Here is a 27389-nt window from a genome sequence, read left to right on the forward strand (position 1 = left end):
AAAAAAAAAAAAAAATCCCAAGTGTTGTTATTTTACTCAGCTGGACAACAAAGAATGCTCATTATGAGGGATACAACTCTCTTTCCACAGTTCTAGCAGCACAATGAGAAGTCAATGACAACAATCCCCACAAAAATGTTGAACTTGAGCAGCAAAAAGATGAGACAGAGAGACAACGGAAAATGACTGGCTTGATTATTCAACCTCAATAAATAATTCTAGGACACATCCTTAATATTGACTATAATTTGTACTTTAATTTTTGTGGCTGCTTTCTTGGTTTGTTTTAGGTCCAGCAGTTCTAGTGAAGAGAAATGTAAATGCTACAGCACACAGAGTTTGTGGAATACATAGCCCTGTTTCTACATGTCAGTCCACCTATTCACACAACAAGGTCCACAGACAAACGATTTAGGTGCAGAAGATCTTGATCTGACTCCTCAGCCCCATTCAACATGAACTAGAAAACCGACTGCAAGCCAGGTTTTATGTCATTAATGCTGTTATGGCTGAATGGGAGCAAATCCCTACAGCCAGGTTCCAAATTCTCATGGAAAGGCTGAAACTGGGAGAGTAGAGGCTGTTATTGGAGCAGATTAATGCCCAAGGTTTTGAAATGCTCTGGTGTCCAAATACTTTTGCCTTAACATCAAACAACTTAAAAAAATATACGAGGGAAATGCTGGACCTGGTTTACAACTCTCCATAAAGCCCAAGCCTGTAAATGTAAATTTAAAGGAAATGCAGAAAGACATATAATCAGATTCCAAGATTATATTAACTCTTTTGATGCAGAACTGTCAGTCTTCACTGTGCAGGGAGGACAGTTAACTAACAACAGGACCCTGAAGTAGCTGCCTGGCAGGGACTGTGGCTCCTTTGCGATATGTGGGGCCGCCTGAAGGGGGCAGTATGCCTCACTAAACTACTTCCCTGTAACCCCCCCCACCCCAAAACCACCACCACCATCATCCACCCCCCATCCCTCCTCCACCCACGGCCCACCGGGGACCACCAGCTCTCCTACTGTGCCTTCTGCAAGACCTGGCTTAATTTAATTAACGCTGTCGACTTTAAACAAAACCACATCTGAGCCGAGGAGAGAAAGAGAAAGAGAGAGAGAGAGAGAGAGAGAGAGAGAGAGAGAGAGAGAGAGGGGGGGGGAGAGAGAGAGGGGGGGCAGGAAATAGCCAGAGATGGGAGCGGATCGCCCCGTCAGATCACTGAGAGGATTAAGTCGGTTCAGAGTTTGAAAATATTTTGCCTTCGAGGAGTATGGTTTCAAAAGCAAGACCTTAAGAAAGTTTTTAAAAGAAACCCCAGGATTCCATCTTGAAATTATGAAAACCAAAGGTGATGAAAGTCTGTTTTTAAAGGCTGGTGCTGGTAGGGAGCTGAAGATGAGACTCCTCACACTCTGGATGCTTTAAATAAAACTAAGATACTAAAAGATGAGCTTCAGGTAACAATGTGATTTTATGCTCTTCTTTTTATTTTGATATTTTGATTTTCAAGTCTTATCACTGTAGCTTTGGTCTTTGGTATAGCACATTCCACATAGATACTTATACATAAAACTTTCTCTACATGTTAGAGATGACAATAAATTGTTGACAGAAAAAAATATGCTGAATTAGGAGGAAGACATCAGCAGTGAATACAGAATTTCTGAGAAAATTTTACAACCTGGATCCTGCAAATTTTGTTCTTTGTTTCCAGAGTGCTATATAAAAGAAGTAACTGCAGCAGTTCTTCAAATATAAAATATACAAGGTCTGTTTATTCAAAATATTAAAACAAATTAACACATATTACAGCAAAGTGGGGATAAAATTTTCACACACCAGCTCCACTACAAATATTCAGTTTGGGCATTATCTTAGTAACGTTTCTCTCCGTGGACAAAAATGCAACACTGAAGAAAAAGGAGCAGCACATACAATATTGAATATTTCACAATAAAGGCACTATTTAAATGCTCAAGTTCTGATGGGGAGCAATACATAAAAAAATCTTTGGATAGTGCATCATTGATAATGATGGAGGCAATGATGAAAAATAAATTGAAATTTAATTTAAAAAAAAAAATCAGGATTTCTTCTATTGTTATGGACTGCAAATTACCATATACTGTATATAAATATATATATAGAATCTAAGCTGTGTTATAGAATGATTTCCTATTTAATAATCACATGTAAACCCTCCCTGAGTGCAATCAATCACATTCACAAACTAGTTAAATGGCTGGTCCCAGTGTCAACAGAGAGAAAGTATGTGTGTGTGCGCACACACAATTGTAAAAAATAAAAAAAAACAAACAAAAGGGATTTAAAGGACTAAAAGTGAACATTAAACACCCTCATGTGGACACATATATCATTTTATTTCTATTCCCTTTAATAGCTTCATTTTCATGGTTTCATTATAGCCCTTTTTGGGGATAATCTTGTCATATATATGTGTTTTGTTTATTCAGTGAGCATTAGCAAAGCTCTGAGGACGAACCAGAGATTCTATCAGCCCGAACAACAAATTAACCAAAACAATGATATCAGAAGGAGAGAGAGAGAGAGAGAGAGAGAGAGAGAGAAAAGAGCTGTTATACTCCCAACACCAACAAAGGAAAACAACAGCGAGACGGCACTCTGCAACCTGCTAATGTTAGCAACTGATGCCTAATTTCCTTTTGATTACAAAGACATCCCACGCTCTCCTCTCAAGTGACGTTTAATTGTTTCTCAAAGTAAATCATCAACTCAGCAAACTAAATTTGACAAACAACAATAACAAACTTGCAGCATGGGGAGATGCAAAAGGGAGGAAAAGAGAGAAATGAATTAATTAAAAGAAAAAGACCCATCACCCGCAGTGGATGTGAAGCAGAGATTAAAGCAAACAGATAAGACTTTTTGCCTTAAATGAAGCGTGTTCACAAGCTGGAGCATATGGAAGGGCAGCAACACAACAACAAGGAAAACAAGTTGAAACACATGACAATGACAAGTGAAATCTTTCTAAATTCATCAGAAAAGTGGAAATGCCAATGGAAATGCAAAACTGTGTTGCATGAATAACCGTGTTTATGGTTCTTATGTAAAAGATCTAAACAACAACAAAAGCACAATATGATCATAATCTCATAAACAGCAAGCAAAGTGAGATTGAAGAGTCTTAAAAAGTAAGAAAAAAAATCCACAAATTTCAGGAATGCATGTCACTTTAAGATCCAATAAAGTCATTAAGATAAGCAATGAAATGCATTTCAGTGTATGGGAGGCTGTGAAATACCACTGAAAACCAGCTGAAAGACACTAAAATGTCACTTAAAATCTCTTTAAATTAAGCAGAGAGAGTATGAAGGAGCATAACTGGCTAATTTAAGACTCATAGCGCACACCTGACCCATCATACAGGAATACAGGTACACAGACAAGATAAGTCTGGATTTGGTTGGAATTAATATGAAATGAATGAAAGTGCTGCTGTCCAGTTTGATTACTTTAACACAACTAAAGAGTCACACACAGGACACATATGGCCACACAAACAATCAGGTAGCAAGGAAACCTATTTCTCTTCATGATTATAAAAAAATACTGTAGAACTGTTCAAGTGATTAGACACTGATAATTAGAACTGTTAAAATCAGGTTTAATACAAAGGACAGGCGGGGATATTTTTAATACACCATTTATCTTCCACATGCGTTGAAAAAGTTATGGACTGCCATAATCACAATGTCCATAGCGACCTTAAAGCAATTCCTTTGCAGTGCAACACTACTACTGTAAGAAATGGAAGGCAAAATCTAGAGTCCTTGTTCTTTTTTCAAAGTTAAGACAAGACTTCAGCCATCTCAGACAAATCAAATGAGCATCTTCATCCTTTAGTTATGAGTAGGTGTATTGCCAGTTTTTCATCCATGCAATACAAATAAAAGGACATGTCCCTCTGCTGTGGCTGGGCAAAGAGAAACTGTCTATGAAAACACACACTAAAAAAAATTGCATCAAAAACAGTGTAATTTTAAAAGACTTCATCAGATTAGCTACCACCACAGCTGAACTGTGGAATGCGCCTGACACAGAACGAGGACTGTAAGTCAGTCCCTCGTTTCTTGTAGTGTGGTTGCAGCATCACATCAGGGCCAGTGTGGAGAGGAAGAGTGCTCACAGTGACCCATAACTCTGTCAGTGTACATATGGCATGTGAGCAAGTGAAAAAGCCCACCCTGTACTTTAATGTTTAGGTTATGTCAGCGAAGGTCCTCATGCCTTTGAATGTCTAAAACTTGTGTGTGTTTGTGCGTGTGTGCACACGTGTGCACGGTGTTTACACAATGCCGGTTTTCTCACAAAGAGAACTTTTGTTTTTGGCCTGTGTGTTGCCATAGAAGTGCTTACACACACACACACACACACACACTCTCTCTCTTTCTCTCTCTCTCACACACACACACACACACACACACACACACACACACATTACAAACATTCCACTGTGAAGCTGTTTGTAGTCTGAGCAGGTGCAGACTGTGCAGACAGAGAAAGTGTGTATGTGTTATTTCGTGTCTGCAGTTACATTCAGTATAAAAACATGAGATTCTTGGTAAGAGCTTGCAGTGTTTTAGATCATCTGCAAATCTGTGACGTCCATCTAGTTCATCATGGAAGCATCAGCATGAACAAAACAAATTTCTTAGTTTAAATCCTGTTTGCAGTCACAGAGTTGTGGCTGTTATACCTTTTCTTTTTATTGTTTTTGCACCTAAGAACCTGCATCTTCATTTAAACTGTTTATTTTAATTCCATCAGCATGGGTTTTGTCATCTATTAAGTTCTACCAAAGACCTTCAGTCCTGTTGTGTCACTGTTATATATAAATGCCATAGCTTAAAATTAAAAAAACATCCATGCAATGTTACCAGCATGCACACTGCAAATGCTCAGTCTATTTATTAAAAGGAGATAAAGCATGGATGATAATCTGTATTAATGTCCATTGACCTTTGACCCTATGATGTTTTGTACCTTTCCACATTTGCAAAGAACACCTTCAAGCAGCACTGAGACAGTTTCTACCAGTTTGTGTGTAATTGCAGCCCATGCTGTTAAATACAAATAAAATCATTCCACATGGGAACACACTCTTGGGAACAGATGACTGAGAAAACCTTTTATAAAACATGTCGAACAGTGCCCAAAGTGTCGTGTATTAAAATGCATATTTAAAATATGTACATACAAAATACGTGTTAAAACACTGTAATTTAAAGCTACTAGCAGCATTTCCTCAGTCACATAATTTAAACTCATAATAAGCAACTGTGTAATATTACCAGGCTGTATTTATGATACCTGTAATAATACTACTGTTAGTATTTAGTAGAACTATAAATTAGGCAGAAAAAAGTAAGTAAAATATAAATTTTTGAGAAAAATGTAATACAGCACATAAATCAGAAAGTGACTTTAACATTTGCTTTGTAAAATTGCTCCCCCCCAACAAATGATTAGATTACTCAGAAACACTGAATCAGCAGCAGTGTCCACCCAGCTCAATATCAAATATCCAACAAAAGCTTTTAGATTATGTTCTAACTTCTCAAGAAATTAACCTAATATTGTCATCAATTCAGAACTGCATTTGAAATATTTCCTTTTAATAAAGGTTTACAATAAGATTAACTGGTATTTAACCACTTAACTTAAAATTGCTTCCTGTAGAATTAATACTTAAAATGGTTTAGACACCAGAAAACTATCTCCTGAGCAGAGAAAACAAAAGGCATGCATGCTGTACATCAGCTGATTAAAGAGTTCAGTTTTCTGTATAAACGAGACAACAAAAATGATGACAAACAGCTCTGTTGGCTGCTCGAAGCCAGAATGACAACACGTTTCAGCCTTGCTATTGTCGCTGGTGGTAGCAGGTTTCAGAGGCCGGACCACTGTAAAAAAAAAAAATTCTCAAAAAGGAGCACGGATCTCCAAACAGGCACCCAATGAACAATTTGTTTGGGCATGTGATGTGAGTCAGAAGCAAGCAGCTGACAGGGTTATAGGTTCAATCCCTACAGCGAGGCACTAACAATCAATGTCATATGTGGGTTTTCTGAAAGGTTTTGAGTACATACAAGAGATGGTCTACATCCACTGTTGTGTTCATGCAGTTTCTTTCTACTGATGTCAGACACAGCCATTATTAAACACCACTTTTGGTGTGTAAAGCAAAAATAACCTCACACTGATTGTTATTCCAACAGCTTTTTCTTTCTGACTTTAATTTGGGACAAATATGCATTTTTGCCACAACAGGTCACATCATGGTTAATGTAAGACACAGTCATGAAATCTGTCTGTTGGTTGTTAGTTAGGCCTATGTGTATTAATCTTTACCATTTAAATTCATTTTTCCTAAGGTACTAGCAGTTCCCGTTTACAATGTAACTATAGATGTACAAAGAACAATCACTAGATACAGAAGAAAATATGAAGAACATAAAATATTTCTGTATTTATTATCAGCCCTTAAAATGGTATCTAGTTCATCAGTGTTTTAGTCGTCAGAAGGAAGGCAGAAGTGATTTTGAAAATGAACACCTGTCAGTAATTTGATGCATTTCAGAATAAAAGCCAGAGCTCCAAACAAGACCTCGATGCTGCAAGTGATTCATGACACGACAGAGCCTGAGCTGCTGCTATTCGAAGACATCCACAATAAAAAAATGAAACTAATTTATAGCCACAAAGCTCTCGGTTCATTTCTGCTCTCTGTCACAACCGATACTCGTGCCAGAAACGGCCTCTGAATGTATTTTTTCCGCAGTCGAACCACCTCTCCATTTCACAGGCAGCAGGTCCTCCCCGCATTCCTTTTCTCTTGACGTAAAAATGGGAGGAAGCAGGCAGGATTACTCACATCACAGAGGTGGAAACAGAGGGTTACAGCTGAGAGAGGAGATGACTCAGAGCGCTGCAGACATGAAGGCAACACAAGTACAGATAGATCCAAAGCCTGGATCACATGGCTGTCCACACAAGACCTTTACTACCATACCAGTTAATCGGCCAGATCTTGTATGGAAGAGAAGTCACAGGGAGACGGGCAGGGTGGACATCTGGATGGACAAATCTCAGGACTTTGAAACCAGGGTTCATGTCCTGCCTCCCCTCTATTGGTGGGTTTAGGCTACTAGACCTTTTGGTTTTGGTTAAATACTGAAAAAAAAGGTAATATTTAACCAATATCACTAGTTTGCCAATGTTGAACCTAAACTACAAGAAATAAAATATCTCTAGAACACTTCTCCTCTATACTTCTGTTTTAGTATCAGGTGTGAGGTGGGCTGCAATATCACCGAGTGCCAACATTCGAAAAGCAACCAAACTTAACAAACAAAAAAGACATGTATTCTTATTATTCTTCTTACACCGTGTCAAGACCTGGTCACTGCAGCATATAAAACAACAACATATTATGACTGAATCATGGCAAGTTGGCAAGCTAAGGAAATCATGTAATTAGCATGTTATCTAATATAGTTTAAAACTGAGGATGCTGTCATAGCGTATTCACTTTTAAATTAACCTTCTCTGCTCCACAAAAAGACATTTATGAGACAGGAGCCAAATATACACATCTATCTTTTGAACTGTGAATTTATTGTCCTTGTCCACAGTAAACAAGCTAGTCAGTTGCAAGGACTTTAAATGTCCTTTTTATTGACACTAAATTATGTACAACCCTGATAACCAAAAACGAGCAGGAGTAAACAGCACAATATAGAGAAAACAGACAGAACCTCAGAGCTATTGTGATTGACCAGCACTAGCGTATTGCTCGATGACTTCTGTGTTTAACTGTGAGTCAAGCAGTGCACCAAGTAGCCCTGTAGTCCTTATGTCACAGAGCTTTTAAAACCGCATGTTTATTGCTGTATCACTCCTCGAAGGGACTGGACCTTAACAAATAAATATTAAGGATTCACATGCACAAAAATGTTTTGTCTTTTTTTGTCGGTTATGGGTCAGAGTGCATCACGGAACATGTTCATCTCACTGGCTGGGTACTAGAGTACACCTATCCCCTGCAAATTACATGAACTGCATCAGCAAATATGTTTTGATAGAAACATTATGCTACCTGAAGAATGTTTTATCAACATAATAATGAACAATGTATGGTTAAAAAGTTCTCCTATACGGTATTTTATTCATTATCCTAAAGTATAGCAACAACAATGTGATGAACACTTCAGTCAAAGCATTTAGTTGACTTTCAGGTTCTTACTCAATTGGACTTGAAACAGAAATTATCTTTCACTAACCTTAACCAGAGTATTTTGTTGCTGAAATCTAACACGATGTGAACCCTGACATCCACTGTCAAAACCACCATCCGCCCAAACTACCACCCTACCACTATGAGAAAACCATGTAGGAGCCCATAAATGTAATTAAACAAACAAGACCAAAGGTGAAACCGTGTGTGGTGTCTTTACTCCCACCAGTCTTTAAACACTCCAGTCGTTGGATAAATGCAGTATTCAGTACTTGGTTAAATTCCAACTTCAGAATGTATATTTCAACCATAATGTCATATTAAATTGTTTGATATCATGTCTCTTTTCTCCACAGGAAACACCTTGTCCTTCCACTTCACACACACAAAGGATGAAAAACAACAAAAGCAACCTGTCAAACAAACCACACTTCTTTCTCCTTGCTTTTCTTTCTTTTTTTAATGCCTTTCCTCTCCTGGTTTCCCTTCTATCCACCTTCCTCTCTCCCCCTCCTCCCTCGCTCTGAGGGCTGGTGAAGCTAATGTAGACACACAGAGGTGGAGGAAAGAGGGGAGGAAGCAGGGACAAAGCGGGCCGAGGCCACAGAAAGGCGGACTCCTGCCGAGCCAAAGATGCGGCTGACACGCCGTACATTCAGCCGTCTTTAACTGGCTATTAATGAGGTCAGCATCAGAAAAAAAAGTCTCCACATGTGAAACAGCTTAAGTTAAAGTCAGAAATGAATCTAATGAGCTCTAAATCTTCTACTGCACATTGCCATCATTACCAGTTTCAATAATCGCCTACCAGTTTAATTCGTCTCAACAAACCAAGTTTAGATACAGCTGACAGGCAAATAAAACACAGACAAACAGAAAAAATATCACATATGAGAAGCTGGAGGTTGAATATTTTCACTGGATTTGTGACTCCTTCATTTATTAACAAAGTATTCATTAAGTAATTGATTTAAGCAAAAAAGACCAAAGACAACCAAATGGGCTAAAGTAAGGATGTAGTTAAAAATGATCAATTTAAATACAATCCATTTCAACATGAAAAATGGGAAAACCATTCTGTGACATGACAGTAATAAGAGCATATCATTCTTAAAGGCTTCAGTAAGACCAAAAAGAAAAAGCCCACCTCCAGGCAGACGAGTTGAAAGCCAGAACAGAAAAAAATCAGCACGTTCTGCTGCTTTGTGTCCCTCTGGTTCAAACAACAGCCGAGCACCAGCTTTATTAATCAGTCTACCGAATGTAAGAAAACGTGAAGTGTCCATCAAGGTGATGCCTTCAACTGGCTTCTTTTGTCTAACCAACAGTCCAAAACCCAAAGATATTAAGTGTACAGCGATATAAAAGAGGGAAAAGCACACATTTCAGAAGCTGAAGCGTTTGCTGTTTCCCTTCAAAGATTGTCAGTAGTTTTGTTATTAGAATAATGTATCTGGCATGAATACAATACTGTGTTATAAAACATTTATTAATAGTACTTAATGCTAAATAGGGGAACATAAAATTTTCCATGCTGTATTATTTATTCTGGAATGAAACTCTTCCTCTTTCTCTAAATGAAGAACAGACAACAAAGAGCCGACAGCTGTTGGTGTCCAGCTCGGCCTCGACAGCAGCCACATCTTCGGCTCCACAAACTCACAGAACCAGGCAGCATTTTGCAGTTTTTATTTGTCTAAACCTTTGTGTTTTTTTTTTTTTCGAGGACTTTTTCCTTTTAAACATATAAAAAAAAACTCCTCCCAGCAGCTGAGAGCAGAGCTGGGGACAATTTCAGTCTAAAATGCCACAGACAGATCAATACAGTCAATTCATTAATCAATAAAAAGGGAAACTGGTGTAAGCAGTGATAATGTTGCTGTGTGTTTATACAGTTTGCTTTCCCTTTTCAGTTATTTTAACTCATTTTCAATCAGTAGGAAAGATATCTATTTCTTACAACATTTCTTTAGATGATTTTTTTTCTCTCTTCCAACGGATTCATAAAAACAGGAACTGACAACAAAAAGCCGACAGCTGTCTGTGTGCACAGCTCGGCATCCACAGCAGCAACATCTTCATCTCCACAAACTCAGAACACCAGACATCATTTGGAGACAAACCAGCTCAGCGATTTCAAACATGCAGCACCGTCCTCAGCCTTTTCTTCAGTGACACACACTTGAAGAAGGACTAATACCTTGAACATAATTTTTAAAAAGGTGTTATCACTTACTGAGGATGGCAAGCCTGGAGGAACCTTCCGCACTTTTTTTGTGTGAATATCTGAAAAAGAAAAAAAAGCAACAAAACAATATATGAGGGTCTAACAGGCCAAGAGGCTCTTATTTGTCTTTTTAAAAAGATGTTCTGGTTTGATTTGTTTGAATTTCATCGATCACCCAAAGTGGAAAGAGCAAGGCCACTTTTCCCACTGCCGTCGATATATTTACAAAGACAGCTTTCACTGCAAACAAGCGCGACACAATAAGATGCAGCAAATAAAAAGACCGAATACAAAAAGGAAAGGGTTGATGTTTTTCTTCTTTTTGGTTTGACAAAAGGAAGGAGGATGGCTTTTCACATGTTTATGTTATTTTTCAGGGTTTCTGTCAAGGAGAGCGAGAGAGCGGTCTATTAACTGGGAAGGTGAGACTGATGGAAAAATGAAAGGGTGTTTTTTTGGGGGGGGTTTTGGATATTGGCCCAGAGTGTGTGTGTCCTTTCAAGGCTAATGGTATCAAGGCTACACGGCGGCTTCTATTGTCCTGCATTCCTTCATTTTAACTTTACTATATATATTTTTTTTTCTTAAACTCCTCTTTCAAAACACACACAGACAAACAGCATGGTTGCACAGACACATGGACACACACAATAACAATGTTCGGCCTTCTAAACAGCTGTGTTCCTGAAAACACACGGCGGCTGTCAACTGGATTTCACCGGGGTCGCTACCAAAATTTCCTGTTTGGTTACAGAAATCTGAATAAAAGCAGACGATTATCTAACATGCTGCTTTATTTCAGCCTTTTTTAGAAGAAGAAATGTGCAGTGTTCTCTTAGAAATATTAGGACTGATGATAAAAATGCACTGAAAATTGGTCCCTCTTGAGATGAAAGCACTGGGTCTCAAAACCTACATAAAACAAAGGCAGGCGCTCTTCTAGTAGCTTAGGCTCTGAACATCAGGATGTATTTCCATGAGCTCACATCATGACTGATCAGCAAAACACCAAGATTTAGATGATCACAGTGCCAAAGACAGTATTTTTGAAAGACTATTCCAAAACCAAACAAGGCAAATCATTATCAGGATCACTATTGTTATTAGGATCATAAAAAAGGCAAATGCCTGAAAATTAAGTGAAAGCCCACCCTTTCAGACACCCCATGCTAACACTGTCTCACTTAAGAATCAGCTAAATGAATGTAATGTGATGTAACCCAACCTGAGCCTGAATGACATGTACTGTAGGAGTGTATTTATGGCATAAAATCACTGAGCAAACTAATAAATATGCCTTTGACTGAAATCTTGAATGTCTCACACAGAAACCAAAGCTATGCAGTCTCTGTTAACCTATAGAGACCTATAATTAATAACACTTTCCCAAGAGAAGCAACATCAAAAGAAACAAATTTACCTTGAATTATTCTGTTCTCTAATTTTTTTGACAGGTGTCTGTTAAAATTCTATAGCAAAAAAGTTCCGGTCAACAGTTTAACCACTCTTCCAAAGCTTCTGTTTAAGTTCTGTTTCCATATTTCATAATAGAGAAGCAGCTTGATAAAAGATTGTAATAGTATCACTCAGTCTCAGCATATAGTGAATGTATAATGTACGTGTTTAGTGGTGTCTCACCCATGGTGTCCATATGCAGTGCTCTCCTCCGTGGGTTGGAGCCGTAGTGCTGGTAATACTGACTGGCAGGTTTGGTGGGCGACGCTGCGCCTGGGCTCCCCAAACCCAACTCACCACCCAGTATCGACTGGTCAAGAGCCACAGTGACAGTCAGAAACAAAAACAGAGAGAGTATTAATGAAAGACTCACCATTCTTCACAAGGACACACAATAAAACATCAGTAACAACAACAATTTCCAGTTTCTGAAGATGTCAAGAGTGAATATTCAAACAAGCAAGTCAAAATCTTTTAAAAGCAACCCTCAATAATTTTACTAATTCTTAGTAATTTCCTAAAACACCTGGGCACAGTAGTTTTTAGCACTCTCTATTAAGTGCATTTCTGGGGAACTATTTTTTGCTGTGGATTCATACACATTTGGTTCTCTTGTAGCAATATTTAGATTGGCATATAATATTACCTGACACTCTTAAAAACGAGCCTCAAACAGTCAGATTGTTGAGCATAATCAGCTTAAGGGCAATGCAACTGATTTGAAAGTATGCTGAAGTTGATGCTAGTAAAGGAAATAAAATTTGAGTTGTTCCAATAATCTCTGATTAATATCATCGATATTAATATCAGAATATTCAAAGCAATTGGGGAACAGATGTTTATATTGTTGAGTTTTTGAAAAACATTAGTAAAATGTTATCACTTGAAATAGAGGATTGTTGAATATTGAGGGAAAATACGGAAAGTAACTGGATGATGATAGCTGTTAATAGATTAGCACAGCTAGCACGGAAAGTGAAGCTGGAGTTTTGAGGACAATTTTAAATACTGAAGGTGACAAGAATGTTAACAAAAGAAATTACTGTAATTATCTCTAAGAACTACCCAGAATAATGTGGTAGATATTTAGAATATCAATGATAGTCAAATTAACGATAAAACAAATTTTAATGAAATTTGATAATTGGAATGTAGAGAACTGTTGGCGTTTTGAGGAAAAGATGAAAGATGCTGATCATCAAAAGTTGAAATATGGTGGAATGTTGAAGACAGTTGTATTGAATATAACTGGAATGTTGACAATTGTATTGCTAAACAGGCAAAGCTAAATGAAATGAATGTTGTTAGTAGTGTTTCTAAATGTAAACACCTGAAATATTCATCGTAGTCAGAATATTAAGAACAGTCAGAATTCTGACTGCTGATAATATTTGGAATGCTGGAGTGCAGTGACATGCTGAGACTGCTGATAATATTTGGAATGCTGGAATGCAGTGTCATGCTGATGCAATGGTTAGCACTGCTGCTTCACAGCAAGGGGGTTACGGGTTTGAGCCCCAGGCCGACCCGGTGCCTTTCTGTATGGAGTTTGCATGTTCTCCCTGTGCCTGCGTGGGTTCTCTCCAGGTACTCCGGCTTCCTCCCACAGTCCAAAGACATGCAGCTTAGGTTGATTGGCGACTCTAAGTTGCCCGTAGGAGCGTGTGTGGTTGTGTGTCTGTAAGTATCAGCCCTGTGACAGACTGGTGACCCTGTCCAGGGTGGACTAAGTGTCAGCTGGGATTGACTCCAGCCCCCTCGCGACCCTCTTCAGGATAAGTGGTATAGACAATGGATGGATGGATGGATGTTGGTGTGCTGAAGAAAAAGACCATCCCCTCTGTGAAAAATGATGACCCTATAGGTTTTTAGTGCCAGCAGGTTATTATGACCCACAGTTACGTGTTATAGCCAGCTGGAGGGGGTGAATGGAATGGTCAGAAAAAGCAGGACTTTCCCACAAGCAACTGTTCTTTGTTTCTCATTTCCAGTTGAAAGATAATGTTGTTTTTTTATTCTACAATGTCAAATGCATTTTCATTATTGTGACAACAAAGGTCTTCTAGCCTTATTTTAACCTAAGCCATGATCTTTTTCTAAACCTAGCCAAGTAGTTTTTGTGCCTAAATGTAAGCAAATCGTCACTGTTCCATAACCTTAAGCACATGTTATTATTGATACCATGACGACAAGGGGATGGTATGCCTGCCGTTGGTATGCTCCTATGGCTTGGATTACTGTTACCATGACAGTGAAGGTCTGGTGGTGTATGAGCAGGATGTATGGCAACACCAAAAGTGGAAATTAACAATTAAATTTTCATTTCAATGTTTGAACATGGATATTTACAACCAAAATTGAAATCAAATCTAACACTCTGCTAATAAACAATCGTAGTGTACTAACACTGCCTAAATATACAAAGCAAACACATTACAGATGTGATGTTTTAAGATTTCTTCACATTCTCACATTAGATAACCCTATACACAATACATAATTGACACTAAAAGTTCCACATCATAAAGAAAATCATCCAAGAACAAAGACTGTACCTCAGACACCTTAAGCCAAGCTGATAATGATAAATGAAACCATGGCTGTGATGGTATTTACCTCCAAGAGAGCGACCTCATGCTGCTCAAGGTGGAGCCGTTCATCTCACAGCTCCACAGCTCAGAGTCTAACTTCTCCTCTCTGCTGCTTTTTCCCTTCTCTAACTCTGACTCTGTTTACGGCTCAAACTTAGCAAACCGCTCACACATTGTCCCGCTAATTAAGTTCAATGATTCGCCAGCAACAAGTGGCGTCTGGGCTGATTTGGAGAGAAAAGAACACAAGAATAAAAGACAGAGAGAGAGAGAGAGACAGAGAGAGATAGAGGAGAGGATCATCATTTTTTAAAGTGGCACAAAAAGTTAGCGAGGCGGAAAGAGGTGAAAAAGAACCTGCCAACCTCCACCTCCCACCCTAAATAGACTCCACCACTCCTCTGATAAATTGTAGATTTTTTCCCAGCTTTCTAGTTAAGTAATTAGTGTGCAGTGTATTTAAAGCAGAGGGTAGAGGAGTGCGTTTGGAAGGAGGGGTTGAATTTTTGTCAGGCTAATCTGAATTCTGATCAGCCAGTCCTTCCTCTCTGCGGCTCTAAACAAGAGTTAGCTTGGCACTGCAGGGCCAAGAAAGGCTTTTCTCATGCTAAACAGGGCCTAAGTAGGCCAATTACAGGGCCAACCTCGGTCTCCGAGCCATTCTCTGGCTTAAAACAAAAGGGCCCTTGTCTTAAATAAAGTCAGTCACACACACAGAGAGGGAGAGGGAGTCACATACAAAGGCACACACATGCAATCACACACCGATTCAGTCATTCTGTTCCTCTGTCCGTGTGTGTTTCATTGTGTGTGCTGTCGGAGGGTAAAAGGGGGTTCCCACTAAAACAAAAAGGGTCTCATTGATTGTGGGGCTTCTTTCTTTTCTGTCCTTTACTTTCTTTCTCCTTTCGTACTCTAGCATCGAGCCAGGCCAGGCGGTCGCCCCAGCAACTGGAAGAGCTGGAGGAGAGACATAATGCCCATCTGTCTCCCTGACTGTCTCTCTGTACCTGTTTGTCTCGCTGTGTCCATCAAATGCACTTGATCACACAGTTTGTGCTCACTGCAGTTTACTTATTGTGAATACCAAGATTCAAAAGATTGAGGTGCTAAAGGGCTATTGCAGTGATGTAGTGTGTAACTTCAGAATGTTAGCTGACTCACAAGAGCTAGATTAAAAAAAGAATGGTCAAAATCGAAGCAGCAGAGGCTGAACTAGAAAACAATGTCCTATAATGCAATGCAAGCATTAGCCTCTTTTCCCTGCGTGGTAAATCCCTGACAAACTTAAAAACTGCATGTACCAGTTTTTCAATACAGGCTTTCTGTTATAAATTTAAGGTCACTGAGCAAAAGAAACATCAATGAGTTTTCACATGGGTCTTCTAGAGCCACAGAACACATTATATATCTGGTTTTGTAGGCCGAGTAGTGCTCATTATGACCTGCAAACTGAGCAAAATTGCATAAAATTGATGTAATCAGCCTTTAACAGGGTTCACACTGACTTCCTCACAAACAAAAATGAATAAGAAGTAATATAAAAATTCTGTCCATCCATCCATTATCTATGCCGCTTATCCTGAAGAGGGTCGCTGGGGGTTGGAGCCAATTCCAGTTGACACTGGGCGACAGGGTAAACCCTGGACAGGTCGCCAGTCTATCACAGGGCGCACATTGTGTCTGTGTTGTCTATTTGGCATAGTAATAGGAATAGTTTGAACAAACTGGCTTAGATGAAGAATTTTATGAAGTGCACATGGACAAAAAGTCACTAGTAAATGTGTGTTTTACTTAAAACTTGTTGTCTTTGGATGCTGTTTAAGTATAACACTTCAACATGGATTGTCTTGATTTTTTATTATAGGCGTTTACATTAACACCACTGAAGGTTTTAGCTCTTTTTAACACTCAGCATGTAGCTGCTGTCGTGGGAAATAAAGGTTTTCACAGGTCCAAAATTGGCTCAGGAAAAAAACAGCTAAACTCAACAAGCATAAATAATACTTCTTAGTAGAGAGGTACATGAGAACAGTCAGACCTGGTGTGAACACACCCAAGTTAGTTACTTGATCCAAAATGCAATAGCACAATATGTCTTCAAATAACTTTGGAGTTTAAAAAAAGGTGTTTGCAGCCATGATTGTAGCTTTGAGATAAATGCGAACATCAGCATGCCAACGTACTCCTAATGTTAACATGTTGAAGTTTAAAAAGTATAACATTTACCATGTTCACCTTAATTTAGCGTGTTAGTGTGCTGACATTTGCTAATGATGGAAGTGTCCACAGGTTTTTGGCCATAAACCAAACTTTGGAAAAATTAAAACTTTGACCATCTTTGAGGGTCCATGGATATTTGTACAAAATGTCAAAGCTGTCCATCGATAGTTGTTGAGGTATTTCAGTCTGAACCCAAGTGGTGGAACGGCTGGTAGACCGACATTGCTGGCCATAGAGTCATGCTGCAAGTATGGCCAAACACTGCTGTTGTCACCAACACTGCTGGGCTGTTCTGGTTGGTAAACACTTTGCCTCCAATTCACTTTTCACCACATGTTGTTCCCCAGTTTTCCATCCTGTGATATCTCAGACATTTCTACATCTTTTGGATAGGATATTAATATGTCTGTGTTAAACCATGCTCCCAAGACAAAATTTGTTCAACCAGCTTGTCAGTGCATCGGCTTCTCTGCAAGCTACAGGCACCGATAACTCAGTCTTCATAGAAGTAAAGTTCCAGACAAACACTGTACTCAGGTTGACTCCTCCTTCCTGTTTCCCTCTCGCTTTCTTCTGTTTTCTTACTACATCATATTGTTTTCTCTCTGTCCCCATCTTTCTGTCTCTGTCTCGCTCACACACACAAAACACAACCAGAGGTCTGTTTCTCACAGAGCTGACTGGGCTTCAGTACCCAGCTGCTCGCAGAGACCATATTAACTAAGATAGATTACCAGAGATAGAGAGGGAGAAAAGGAGCGTGAGTGAGAGAGGCACAGACACACATACAGAGAGAGAGAGGTAAAAAATGGCAAATAAACAAAAAAAAAAAGCAGACCAAGAGGGGAACAGAGAACAGGGACTCCAAGGAAGAGGTCGAAAGAGAGAACAACAAAAGACAGAAACTGAAAATTGAGTACTGGGCGGGGGGCTCCTAAAACCATGGGTTTTGTATTGTTTTTGTGCAGATTAAACAAAGATGACACAACATATTAATTAGTGAGCCAGGCCAGCTGTTACCATGTTTCTAGTCTTTATCCTAAGCTGAGCTAACCGTATCTCGAATCCAGTTTTGCACACAGATATGAGAATGGCACTGATCTTCGTAACAATAGAAATGACCTTTATTATCTATACAAATGGTTTTCTATCTCTACGTTTCCTTTACTTCCACCCTCGTTTTCTCGTGGCTCATTTTCTTCCTCTCTCACTCAACCCTATGTCCTCGTGTGACTGAAAGAGCAAATGCTCACATGTCATCAATTTCCACCATCAAAAGGATGAGAGACGGGCAAAGAGAGAGAAGAAAGATGAAGAGAGAACAAGTTAGAGAGAGAGAGAGAGGCAGGAAGAAGCCATTAATTACCAGGAAGTGCTGGCGAGGCAGCAGCGCACCTGTATGCCAGCTTCGCTCCAGCTGACACGCACACTCGCAAATGCACATACACTAACACACATGTATATATACACACACACACACACACACACTCCTGGGGGAGTAAGGCCCTGAGGCTAGTACCAAAAACTGTGTAACTGAATAAAACTGGACTCATCAAGCCAGAACACTGTAACCTCACATTACACACAGCTCTATCTATCAGTTACCGCTTACTCTATTAAATGCCTTAATTTGTATAAAATGATGAAAGAAACCCATCACCACAGATCTCAGAGTCCTTATCACTAAGGACTCTGAGATCTGTCTTGTTTAAATTCAAAACCCAAAAATATTTAGTCTAAGATGCTAAGAAAACAGACAAAGTAGTATTTGTTCACGTTGGAGATGCCTGAAACAGAAAAGGTGTGGATACCTTTGTTTGATAAATTACTTAATTATAGAAGTTCTTGTTGATTCATTTTTTGTTGATTGGCTAATTAATTTATTGATTAATCCTCCCAGCACAATACATATTCATTACATCTATAGTGAGATTGCTTGTTTCAGTGTGTGAGCCACTACAGTATATCATCCCATTAATCATTTAATCACGCAGGAGCTTGACCATTCAAACTTGCTGTTTGTTTTGTGTTTTCTATCCACAATCAGTGCTTGTATCTTTTAACCATGATGGCACCACCATGTGCAGTAACTACACCCTAGCAGTAGAAGTGGAAGAACAATTTCTGCTAAGATCAGAAAATGCTCACATTTTTTGAGATTATAAACTAAGCATTTGGTTCTTTATTTTGGAGTTATACAACCTAACCACACACAACAGTGACATCACAGTGTACTGACATACACTGGAGTACACATGTACATCAGTGCAAGGGAATAAGGTTAAATCACTGGAGGTCAGCAAAAGAAGTGTAAAGATGCTCTTTAAACTTTAAAAACATCAAATAAATCAAAACTCTCTGTGAAATGGAGCCTCAAGATTAAGGCCCTTATCATTTCAGCTTTTATGTGTTTTAATGGTGCGTAGAGTATTACTTTTCCAATCTGCTATGCATCAAATTACTACAAACTAATTGCCACATAGTGAACATGGAGCTGTCAGGCCCCACTGGACAGTTGTCATCAATTTCTAAGAAGTGCAGTAATAATATATTTTGTGTATAGGCTTTCCTATGTATCTTTGTTTAGACTGATTGTGTAATGGCATCATTCCATATTCAATTAGCAAGTGACTTAGTAAAGTGTATAGTTTATTAAATGAGAATGGCATGGGGAAGAAGAACTACACACAGGCACCCACAAGTATTACCATGCACACTCTTTTCTTCTTCTTGAAACTGAACTTACATCATAGCAAAAGAAGGCAGTGATCATTTCTGTTATGTGATGGATTTTTTTTCCATCATCTGTTGAACATGATAGGATGAAGGGGCCTTTAAAAAGGACAAAAAGCTGCAGTATAAAATGTTTTCTTTCTTTACATCAGTGGTAGACTACCTCCTGATGAAGGCTAGAGTATCCTTCAGTTCTACATCTCTGCTCAAAATGATCAAAAGCACTATGTGCAATATAACCGCCACAAATCCAACCATTTGGAGTAACAAATTCAATATTTTAATAGACTGATTTTAAAAAATGGAAAACTAAACAAGCATTTTACAACTATTAGAGGTTCAATTCTCTGGAGCACGGCACTAACACTGCCAGTAATGCAGTAATAAAGACCGTTACTGTAGTAATGTCATCCACAAAAATGGCAAGTTGTAACAAACTGTTACATCTGAAAAGACAGAGATGGACAAATGTTACTTTATCAAAATGAAAGACAGACAGAGCCAATCATGCTGCAGATGTGACAGACACACAGTCAACCAAACCAGCCAATTGAATCAAGACGTTGGAGACTCTGAAACACCTGCTGCTGTGTGGGAATGTGTGTGTTTAGAATGCTATCACAGCAAGACAAACCTCAGGGACAGAACACAGCAACCACATGCACACATATTGTGAGGTCACTGATTGACCTGCTACATTCCCTAGCCCCTTAGCCTAACCTTAACCATCAGAACTAAATGCCAAACCTGAACGCTCAAACCAAGTCTTGACCCTCCAACGGCCCTTTGATGTTGTGTCCCCACAATGACAAAATGTCCTCACAGCAATGGCACAGAATCCATACAATGTAATAGATGTGCACAAATGCACACTACGCAGCCAGGGATCAACTCACCATTAACAACTTCCTATATCTTCTAACTGCTTCACACACCAACATACACACACTCACACAACATAGTTCAAAGCATTTCTCCTTAATTAGCGTTCAACGCTTGGCTTGACAAATAAATAGCAATCATTTAAGAACACTTAGAGAGGAATCAGACAGCACATTACACCTCACAATATCTGGCAGCTTCCTGCACACAATTAGAAAGGGGTGGGGTGGGAGTGAAGGATGAAGGGGAGAACACTGAGAAAAGAGGTTAGGGAAGGAAATAGTTCAGAGGGAGGAAATAGAGAAAAGAAGGAAGGATGGAAGTAAAACTGGGGAAGCCAGTCTGTAGGGAAGGAGGGATTGCAAGACGAACAATGGGGGAGACAATTTGAGTGGACGGAGAAGAGGAAGAAGGGAGGGTTAAATGAAAGGGATACGGGGCAACTTTAGTTATATTCACTTTTAAATTACAAATAGTAAACTGTTTAAGCCAAACAGAAGATGTGACTCAGTAGTGATACAGGAAGGTTGTGAGGGGAAAAGGAGAGAAATAAAAATATGACAGAAAAGTGGGGGTTGAAAGAGGTATGTTAGGAGGTGATAAGGATGGGAGGAGTAGAAGGGAAGTAAAGGGGAAATAGAGAGGAAAAGAAAGAGGTAGGAGACAGCAGCTGGTGTGGGAAGAAGGGGAAGAAGGAAAGGTATAGAAAGGACAGAAGTTTAATGAAGTAAGCTGAGAAAGAAGAAGAGAATGACAGAAAAAAGGAGGTAAAAATGGTAGGTAGAATGAGATGAAGAGGGAAAGTGAGAACAGAAAAAGAGTGTGAGAAAATGGAAAATGAATATAGGAGTAGGGGGAATGAAGGGAATAGAGAAGGAAGAAATTGAAGCAGACAGTACAGGAGACAAAGAAAAAGATGAAAAGAAAGAGAGGAAAGGGGAAGAGAGATAAAGGAAGAACAGAAGGGATAATCAAGAAAGAAAAAGAAGGAGAAAGGAAGTGAAAGAATGATAGACAGACAGATTTATATTTGGAGATGAAAAGAGAATGAAAAGTAAGCTTCCCTGTGGTGTCATCTTGAACCGATCAGTCCCATCATGCCTCACTCCCAGCTGACTTCACTTTGTAGTTCTGGAGACATTTTAGTCATTGAAACCAGAAATGAAAACACAAGCAAGAGAGGAGAAATAAAACATATAGAATGGGTTTTCCCCCTGAGTACACAGGGGGAAAACATTGAGAAACAAACTTGCTGCTTATCTTTAAAGTAGAATTAAGCCCCTTAAATGTGGTTGATGTGATAATTTAATATACTGAACTTTCAGAAAGCTACACCATGTTACAGTTTTTTCTACAACACAATTAGTTGAACTAAAGTGATCACATTATCTAGATGTAATTGCATTATAGATTAAAAATAATTATGTATCATTTTGCAGGTACATACAATTCCATATTAACCTCACTGTGGATGGAGAAAAATATTTTATTCCTACTGTTTGGCTTCACACATTCATTTTCAGAAATACTCTGTACTCATTTATAAAAGGTTCAAGGCCTGTGGGATCTGGGAGGTTGTTGCTTCATGTGTCACTTCCAAAAGAAGTCCTGCAGAACTGAGCTTTGATGAAGGAAACACACATGAAAAATATCAGCTCACTTTCCCACATCTCACGGATCAGGACTGGATTACTCATAAAATCATGTGTGAGTGTGTGTCTGTGTGCAAAGAGAATCCGTGCATACTGATGCCTCACTTGTGTGTATGCTTCCGCGTGTGTATTAAAGTGTGTAAATGTGGGTTACTGTATTTCTATAGTGTAGGTGTGACAGCTCAGTTCTGTTCTGTGTCTGTTACCAGCTGTTGTACTTCACTCACAGTTCCTGTGTGTGTGAAAGCACAATGTTTGATGTTAGACACATCAGAGAGGGGAGAGGGTTAACTTCACTGTCTGAGATAAAGTGAGCTCGCCTGGCTTGCCTCCGTGATGCCTGATGAGACCTTGTTAAACAAACCCTGAGTCGAATGCTGCGTTCATTGATCAAACAATTTGAACCTTTTCACCACCTCCACCCAAAATATGAAGCACAAAGGATTTCCTTCAGATCAGCTCAGTTTTACCTCAGTACTTAGCATGGTACAAACAATTTATCATGGTACTGTCCATAGTATGAATAATATACCTGGTATTGGACATGACAAAAGTATCATGTTATGGTGCGAGCCATGGAACTGGCATGAGGCACAATGGTGCATCGAACAAAATGAAAACACCAGAATGCTAACATGCTAACACTGACAATACTAATGTTTATCAAGTTCAGTTAATTTAGCTTAGTTTAGTAGGTTCACATGCAAACATTTGCTAGGTTGGATCAAACCCATAGTTCAGCTGAGGCTGATGGAATGTCATTTGCTTTGCATGCATTTGGTCAAAAACCAACATATGTATGTGACCTGATGATGGCACTAGTTGAAATGTCAGACGAATGACTACATTCTTTGAGATTACAAAACTTGCATTAAAAGCATAAATATCTGTGTACGAACTGTATAACAAAAGGAACCCAGTAGCTCCATCATGTCGCAGAGTTACCGGGTGGTCCTGACAGTCAGAATGTTCAGATAATGGACCCACACATGCAAACTGTCAGCCGTCATAGCTGATATGTCAACACACACTGTATAAGTGAGACCAGCAGTGTGCGTTAGTGTGCGTTTGTGATTGATAATAAAATAAAGTGTCGATCTGTGCTGCCAGCAGATGAGACTAAACGATGGCTGAGAGTCTCTTGAGAGCAACAAGCAGCTGGATATGTGTGCATGTGTGTGTTCTTGCACTTGCTACATAGTGAGGACCAAAAATATTTTTGCTACAAAGTGAGGACATATTTGTGGAAAGTGAGGACAGTTTGGCTGGTCCTCACTTTCTGAAACACCTTTCTGAGGGTTAAGACTTTGGTTTAGGCTTCAGGTTAGAATTAGGTTTAGGTTAGGCATTTAGTTCTGATGGTTAAGTGTTAGGGTAAGGGGATATATGTCAGAGTGTCCTCACAAAGACAGAAGTACAAGTGTGTGTGTTCAGAATTGGAGAGCAGCTGTAAGTGGAGCATGCGGTGCAAAATATGCAAAGGATGGATGGACAGATGTAAGTGGAGATGACAGATAGATAGATAAAGACTGATCTGTGTGTTGATCAATATGACCAACCCTTCAAATATGTTTTTATGTAAACTCCTTAATTTGTAGAGGAGGTACAGCTATCAAACTTAAGTAGTGGAATCAAAGGTGCTTCCCTTTGAAATGTGGGAAGAGGCAGAAAGTGTCATGAAATGGAAACACTCAAAGTACAATTGCAACAAATATGTACTTAAGTATTGAACTTGAATTACTGCATGTAGTTACTTTCCACCAGTGAATGTCATGTTGGAAGATTTGAGTTTTTTTCCAGACAACATCACTATTGTCATGCTGTGTCTGAATATACTGTGTGTAGGCATCTGTGCAGGAAGAATACTAATTAATAGGCTATGTAGACAAAAATCAATAACCAAATACGAATCAAGCAAATTCTGGAGCAGTAAAGTGCCCAAGTATATCGGGTTGATTTTTAGTTTTGTCAATCATCAGAAACTGACTGCAGGCTTGAATGTGATGGTTACTTTTCTTTTTGCTGTCTTGAGTGAGGAAATTTTTGTTACATTATTTTCTTTTTTGACATAAGTATGTGACTCTGGCGACTTCATTAAAAGTTTTGTTGACAACTAACTTCTTTGTAAATGATGACCAATTAATATGTAAACAGTTCGACTCGCCCTTTTTTTTTTGGACCTTAGACCAGCTGTTGGGGGCTTGTACTTCCTGCTGCCACACCACTGGTCAGAAAACAGCCAATGGGGATGTGGCCACAGGATGGATAGAATGAAGTGGCGACGAACACGCACATACACTCTTAGTAATCAGATTCCACTGTAAAGCCCACGCACAGGAGCCACCAGGCTTCCAGAGGGGATGAGGACTGTTCACACAAACACGTCTACACACATACACACATTCCATAGTCCTGTAGAGGTATTGCATCTTGACAGAGAGAGTGAGAAGCAAAGCAAAAGGTGTCTGAAAGACAAAGGTTTTGACAAAAAAGGAGTACAAGAGAAACATATGAGACAGTAAATGATCTAGTACATTCAACAATGAAACAGAAGATTTCAGTGTCAGTCCAAGTATCAGATGATCTGAAACTATTAGAAAATAGTAATAATACAGATGCCAGTGATGTGTCTTCAGTGCTGCACTTTGACAGACATAAAAAGCAAATGCTTTGACATGAGCTCAATAACTTTCTAAAGCAAGGCAGTAAAATGAGAGTTGCTCATAGATATTAGATCAAAGAATGTTATAGCCTACAGCGGGCGATGTTACAGCGCCAGGTGTTCGAACTTCAGATGGTCCAATCAAGTATTTCTGGCCCCAGTTCCCCAGTTTGAGAGTCCAGTCTGATACTTATTTTTACCTTAATTGTACCCTTCAAATTTTGCTGCTCCTGTGTTGTGTTCACCTCCGTCACCTGTAAAAAGTTGATATATTCTGCTCCATGTTTTCTTTTACAGCGCCTTAAGCTTTTAATCTGGTTGGTTTCTACCTCAAATCTTCGCTTGGTTGAGCTTGTGAAATGTCTTGTGAAAGGGGCTTTACTCAGGATTTCTGTTCTTACACAGGACCTTTCCTTTTTCAGTGTGGTAACTGCTTGACGGACCGGCCTGACAACAACACAGGGACACCCTCCTGTCACAGACATAAGTATGGGAGCGAAGGTCAGACATCCTCCCATTTCTTCCTCCAGCACTTCATGAATGAAATCCCTCCCTGCTGAGCGGTGAGTCCCGGATATCGTTTAGATTAAGTCTGCAGTCCTCCATGTATTCTCACTTGTGTTTGTTTTATAATTGATTTATTCATCCACTTTTCTTTCAATAATAAACTATTTAATGTGCAATTCCTGTGAGTTCCTGTGATGAAAGATTCATACTGTCGATTTTTAGTTTTCACCTACACTTTAAAAGTCTTCATCTGAAAGCACTGGTTTGGTTGGCGCAGTAAAAACAACATTTTCCTGTCTGGTTTTCTAATATAAAATATGAAGAATATTTAATTTGACTGATGAGGGTCATTATTATAAAGATAGTGTTTTTGTTTGTTTGGTAAGTACATGTTAAGTACATCTTGTCAGTCAGAATGAAATATCCTGATGTAGAGTACTTTGAAAAGTGCACTCATATGTCATCATAAACCACATTATTATGATTTACCATTTAGATTCATTCTGAAGATGTTAGATATTACCAGGCATCTGAGGAAAAGTACAACCGGGTCATGTACAAACAAATGTTTTCTTTTTCACAGATTTGACACCACATAAAAAAGAAGACAGTTAAAAAAAGGGGAAGTGGCAAATTTACTGAATCTCAAAACTCAAAACTGCTTTGTGTGGTCACACAGCTTTCTCCTTCCCATTTTTATTCAACCACCAAACCTACAACTGCTTTTAAGAGAAGCACATTAAATCACATTTTTGACCATCTTTCCCACATTTTCACACCGACTCATCTATCTGGGTGAAACAGACCAAAATGCCACTGAAGCAAAATGACATGTTAAACATGACGACCAACGTTTACCATCCAACCTGACAGAACTGGAGGGGATCTGCAAGGAGGAATGGCAGAGGATCCCCAAATGCAGGTGTGAAAAACTTGTTGCATCATTCCCAAAAAGACTCATGGCTGTATTAGCTCAAAAGGGTGCTTCTACTAAATACTGAGCAAAGGGTCTGAATACTTATGACCATGTGATATTTCAGTTTTTCTTTTTTAATAAATCTGCAATAATGTCAAAAATTCAGTGTTTTTCTGCCAATATGGGGTGCTGTGTGTACATTAATGAGGAAAAAATTAACTTAAATGATTTTAGCAAATGGCTGCAATATAACAAAGAGTGAAAAATTTAAGGGGGTCTGAATACTTTCCGTACCCACTGTATAACTAACTAAACTCAAATTTGGCATTTATTTTCAACTCACTTCCAACAATTCAATAAAATTAACATAACAAGCACCATACAGTATTGACTTCTGTAAACATAGGGTTATACTGGCTTAGTGTGCTGACCGTAGGCAAAGCAGTGAAGACATTTCACATTTCTGCAAGTTCATGTGCTCGTACAGCGGGTGTTTGTTAAACATATTGGAAATATGGAAATTGGAGGATTTTGTTGCACTTATAGTTAACAAGCACTGTGGGCAATTTAAGTAAAATAAAACCTCGCTCCTGTCCCTCCCACTCTGTGTGTGTGTGTATGTGTCAATGTGAGAGCAGTGGAGAGAGGCAGATTCTTTGTCCATGACTTGTACAACAGGTCTGACCCTCTTGTGAATTGCGGTTGTACCTGAGAGAAAATTCTACATAAAAGAAAATTGGTGAATACTACAAATTATTTAAAATAACTTGTATGTGCCCAAGAACAAATGTGTTTGTATGAGTGGTTCTTGCATGAGGCCAATGCACAAAAAGAGGGAACTGGGAACTGCAACTGTAGAAGGCACACACTTGTTTTGTCTGATTCACACTACTGAATGACTTTGCATCATTATCCACAGTGGAGTTGAATTAGGTGATAGTGCTGACATTATGGCTGCACATGGAGCAACACACTACTGAAACACACTAAAATTGCAACAGGTGTAACAGATTATCCATCCTGACACTGGACAAAGTAATAACATCAAACACTCCCATATAACCACTGAGACATATTAAAACTCAATAGCATATGCTTTTGGGTTCTAGGACTCTCAGGCTCTTGCAGTATCTCCTCAGAGAGGTATGGAGGTCAGAGGTCAGTGTGTCTGCAGAGCCCTCAGAGTGGACCAGTTCAGCTCGTTAAAGGGGAGTGAACAGGAAACTGAGGATGACACGTCTGCTGCTGGTTCAGC

At 39.1% G+C, this 27389-nt stretch overlaps 1 protein-coding gene across 6 annotated transcripts in view; it reads right to left on the bottom strand.

Annotated features, from left to right (window-relative positions):
• The window catches only part of tcf4 (transcription factor 4), a 224862-nt gene that overhangs the window by 80048 nt on the left and 117425 nt on the right, over window positions 1–27389 (bottom strand). For 5 of the 6 annotated variants that reach the window (XM_020601110.1, XM_020601112.1, XM_020601111.1 and 2 more), the window contains 2 exons: window positions 12152–12278; window positions 10523–10572 (listed from right to left, as the gene is read on the bottom strand). In XM_020601110.1, coding sequence (XP_020456766.1) covers window positions 10523–10572; window positions 12152–12278 — 177 coding nt within the window. Of the gene's footprint in view, window positions 1–10522; window positions 10573–12151; window positions 12279–14584; window positions 15870–27389 lie in introns of those variants that run through there. The other variant, XM_020601117.1, reaches the window with a different exon arrangement.

The sequence above is a fragment of the Monopterus albus genome, unplaced genomic scaffold (assembly GCF_001952655.1).
Source record: "Monopterus albus unplaced genomic scaffold, M_albus_1.0 scaffold50.1, whole genome shotgun sequence".
NCBI classification, from domain to species: Eukaryota; Metazoa; Chordata; class Actinopteri; order Synbranchiformes; family Synbranchidae; genus Monopterus; species Monopterus albus.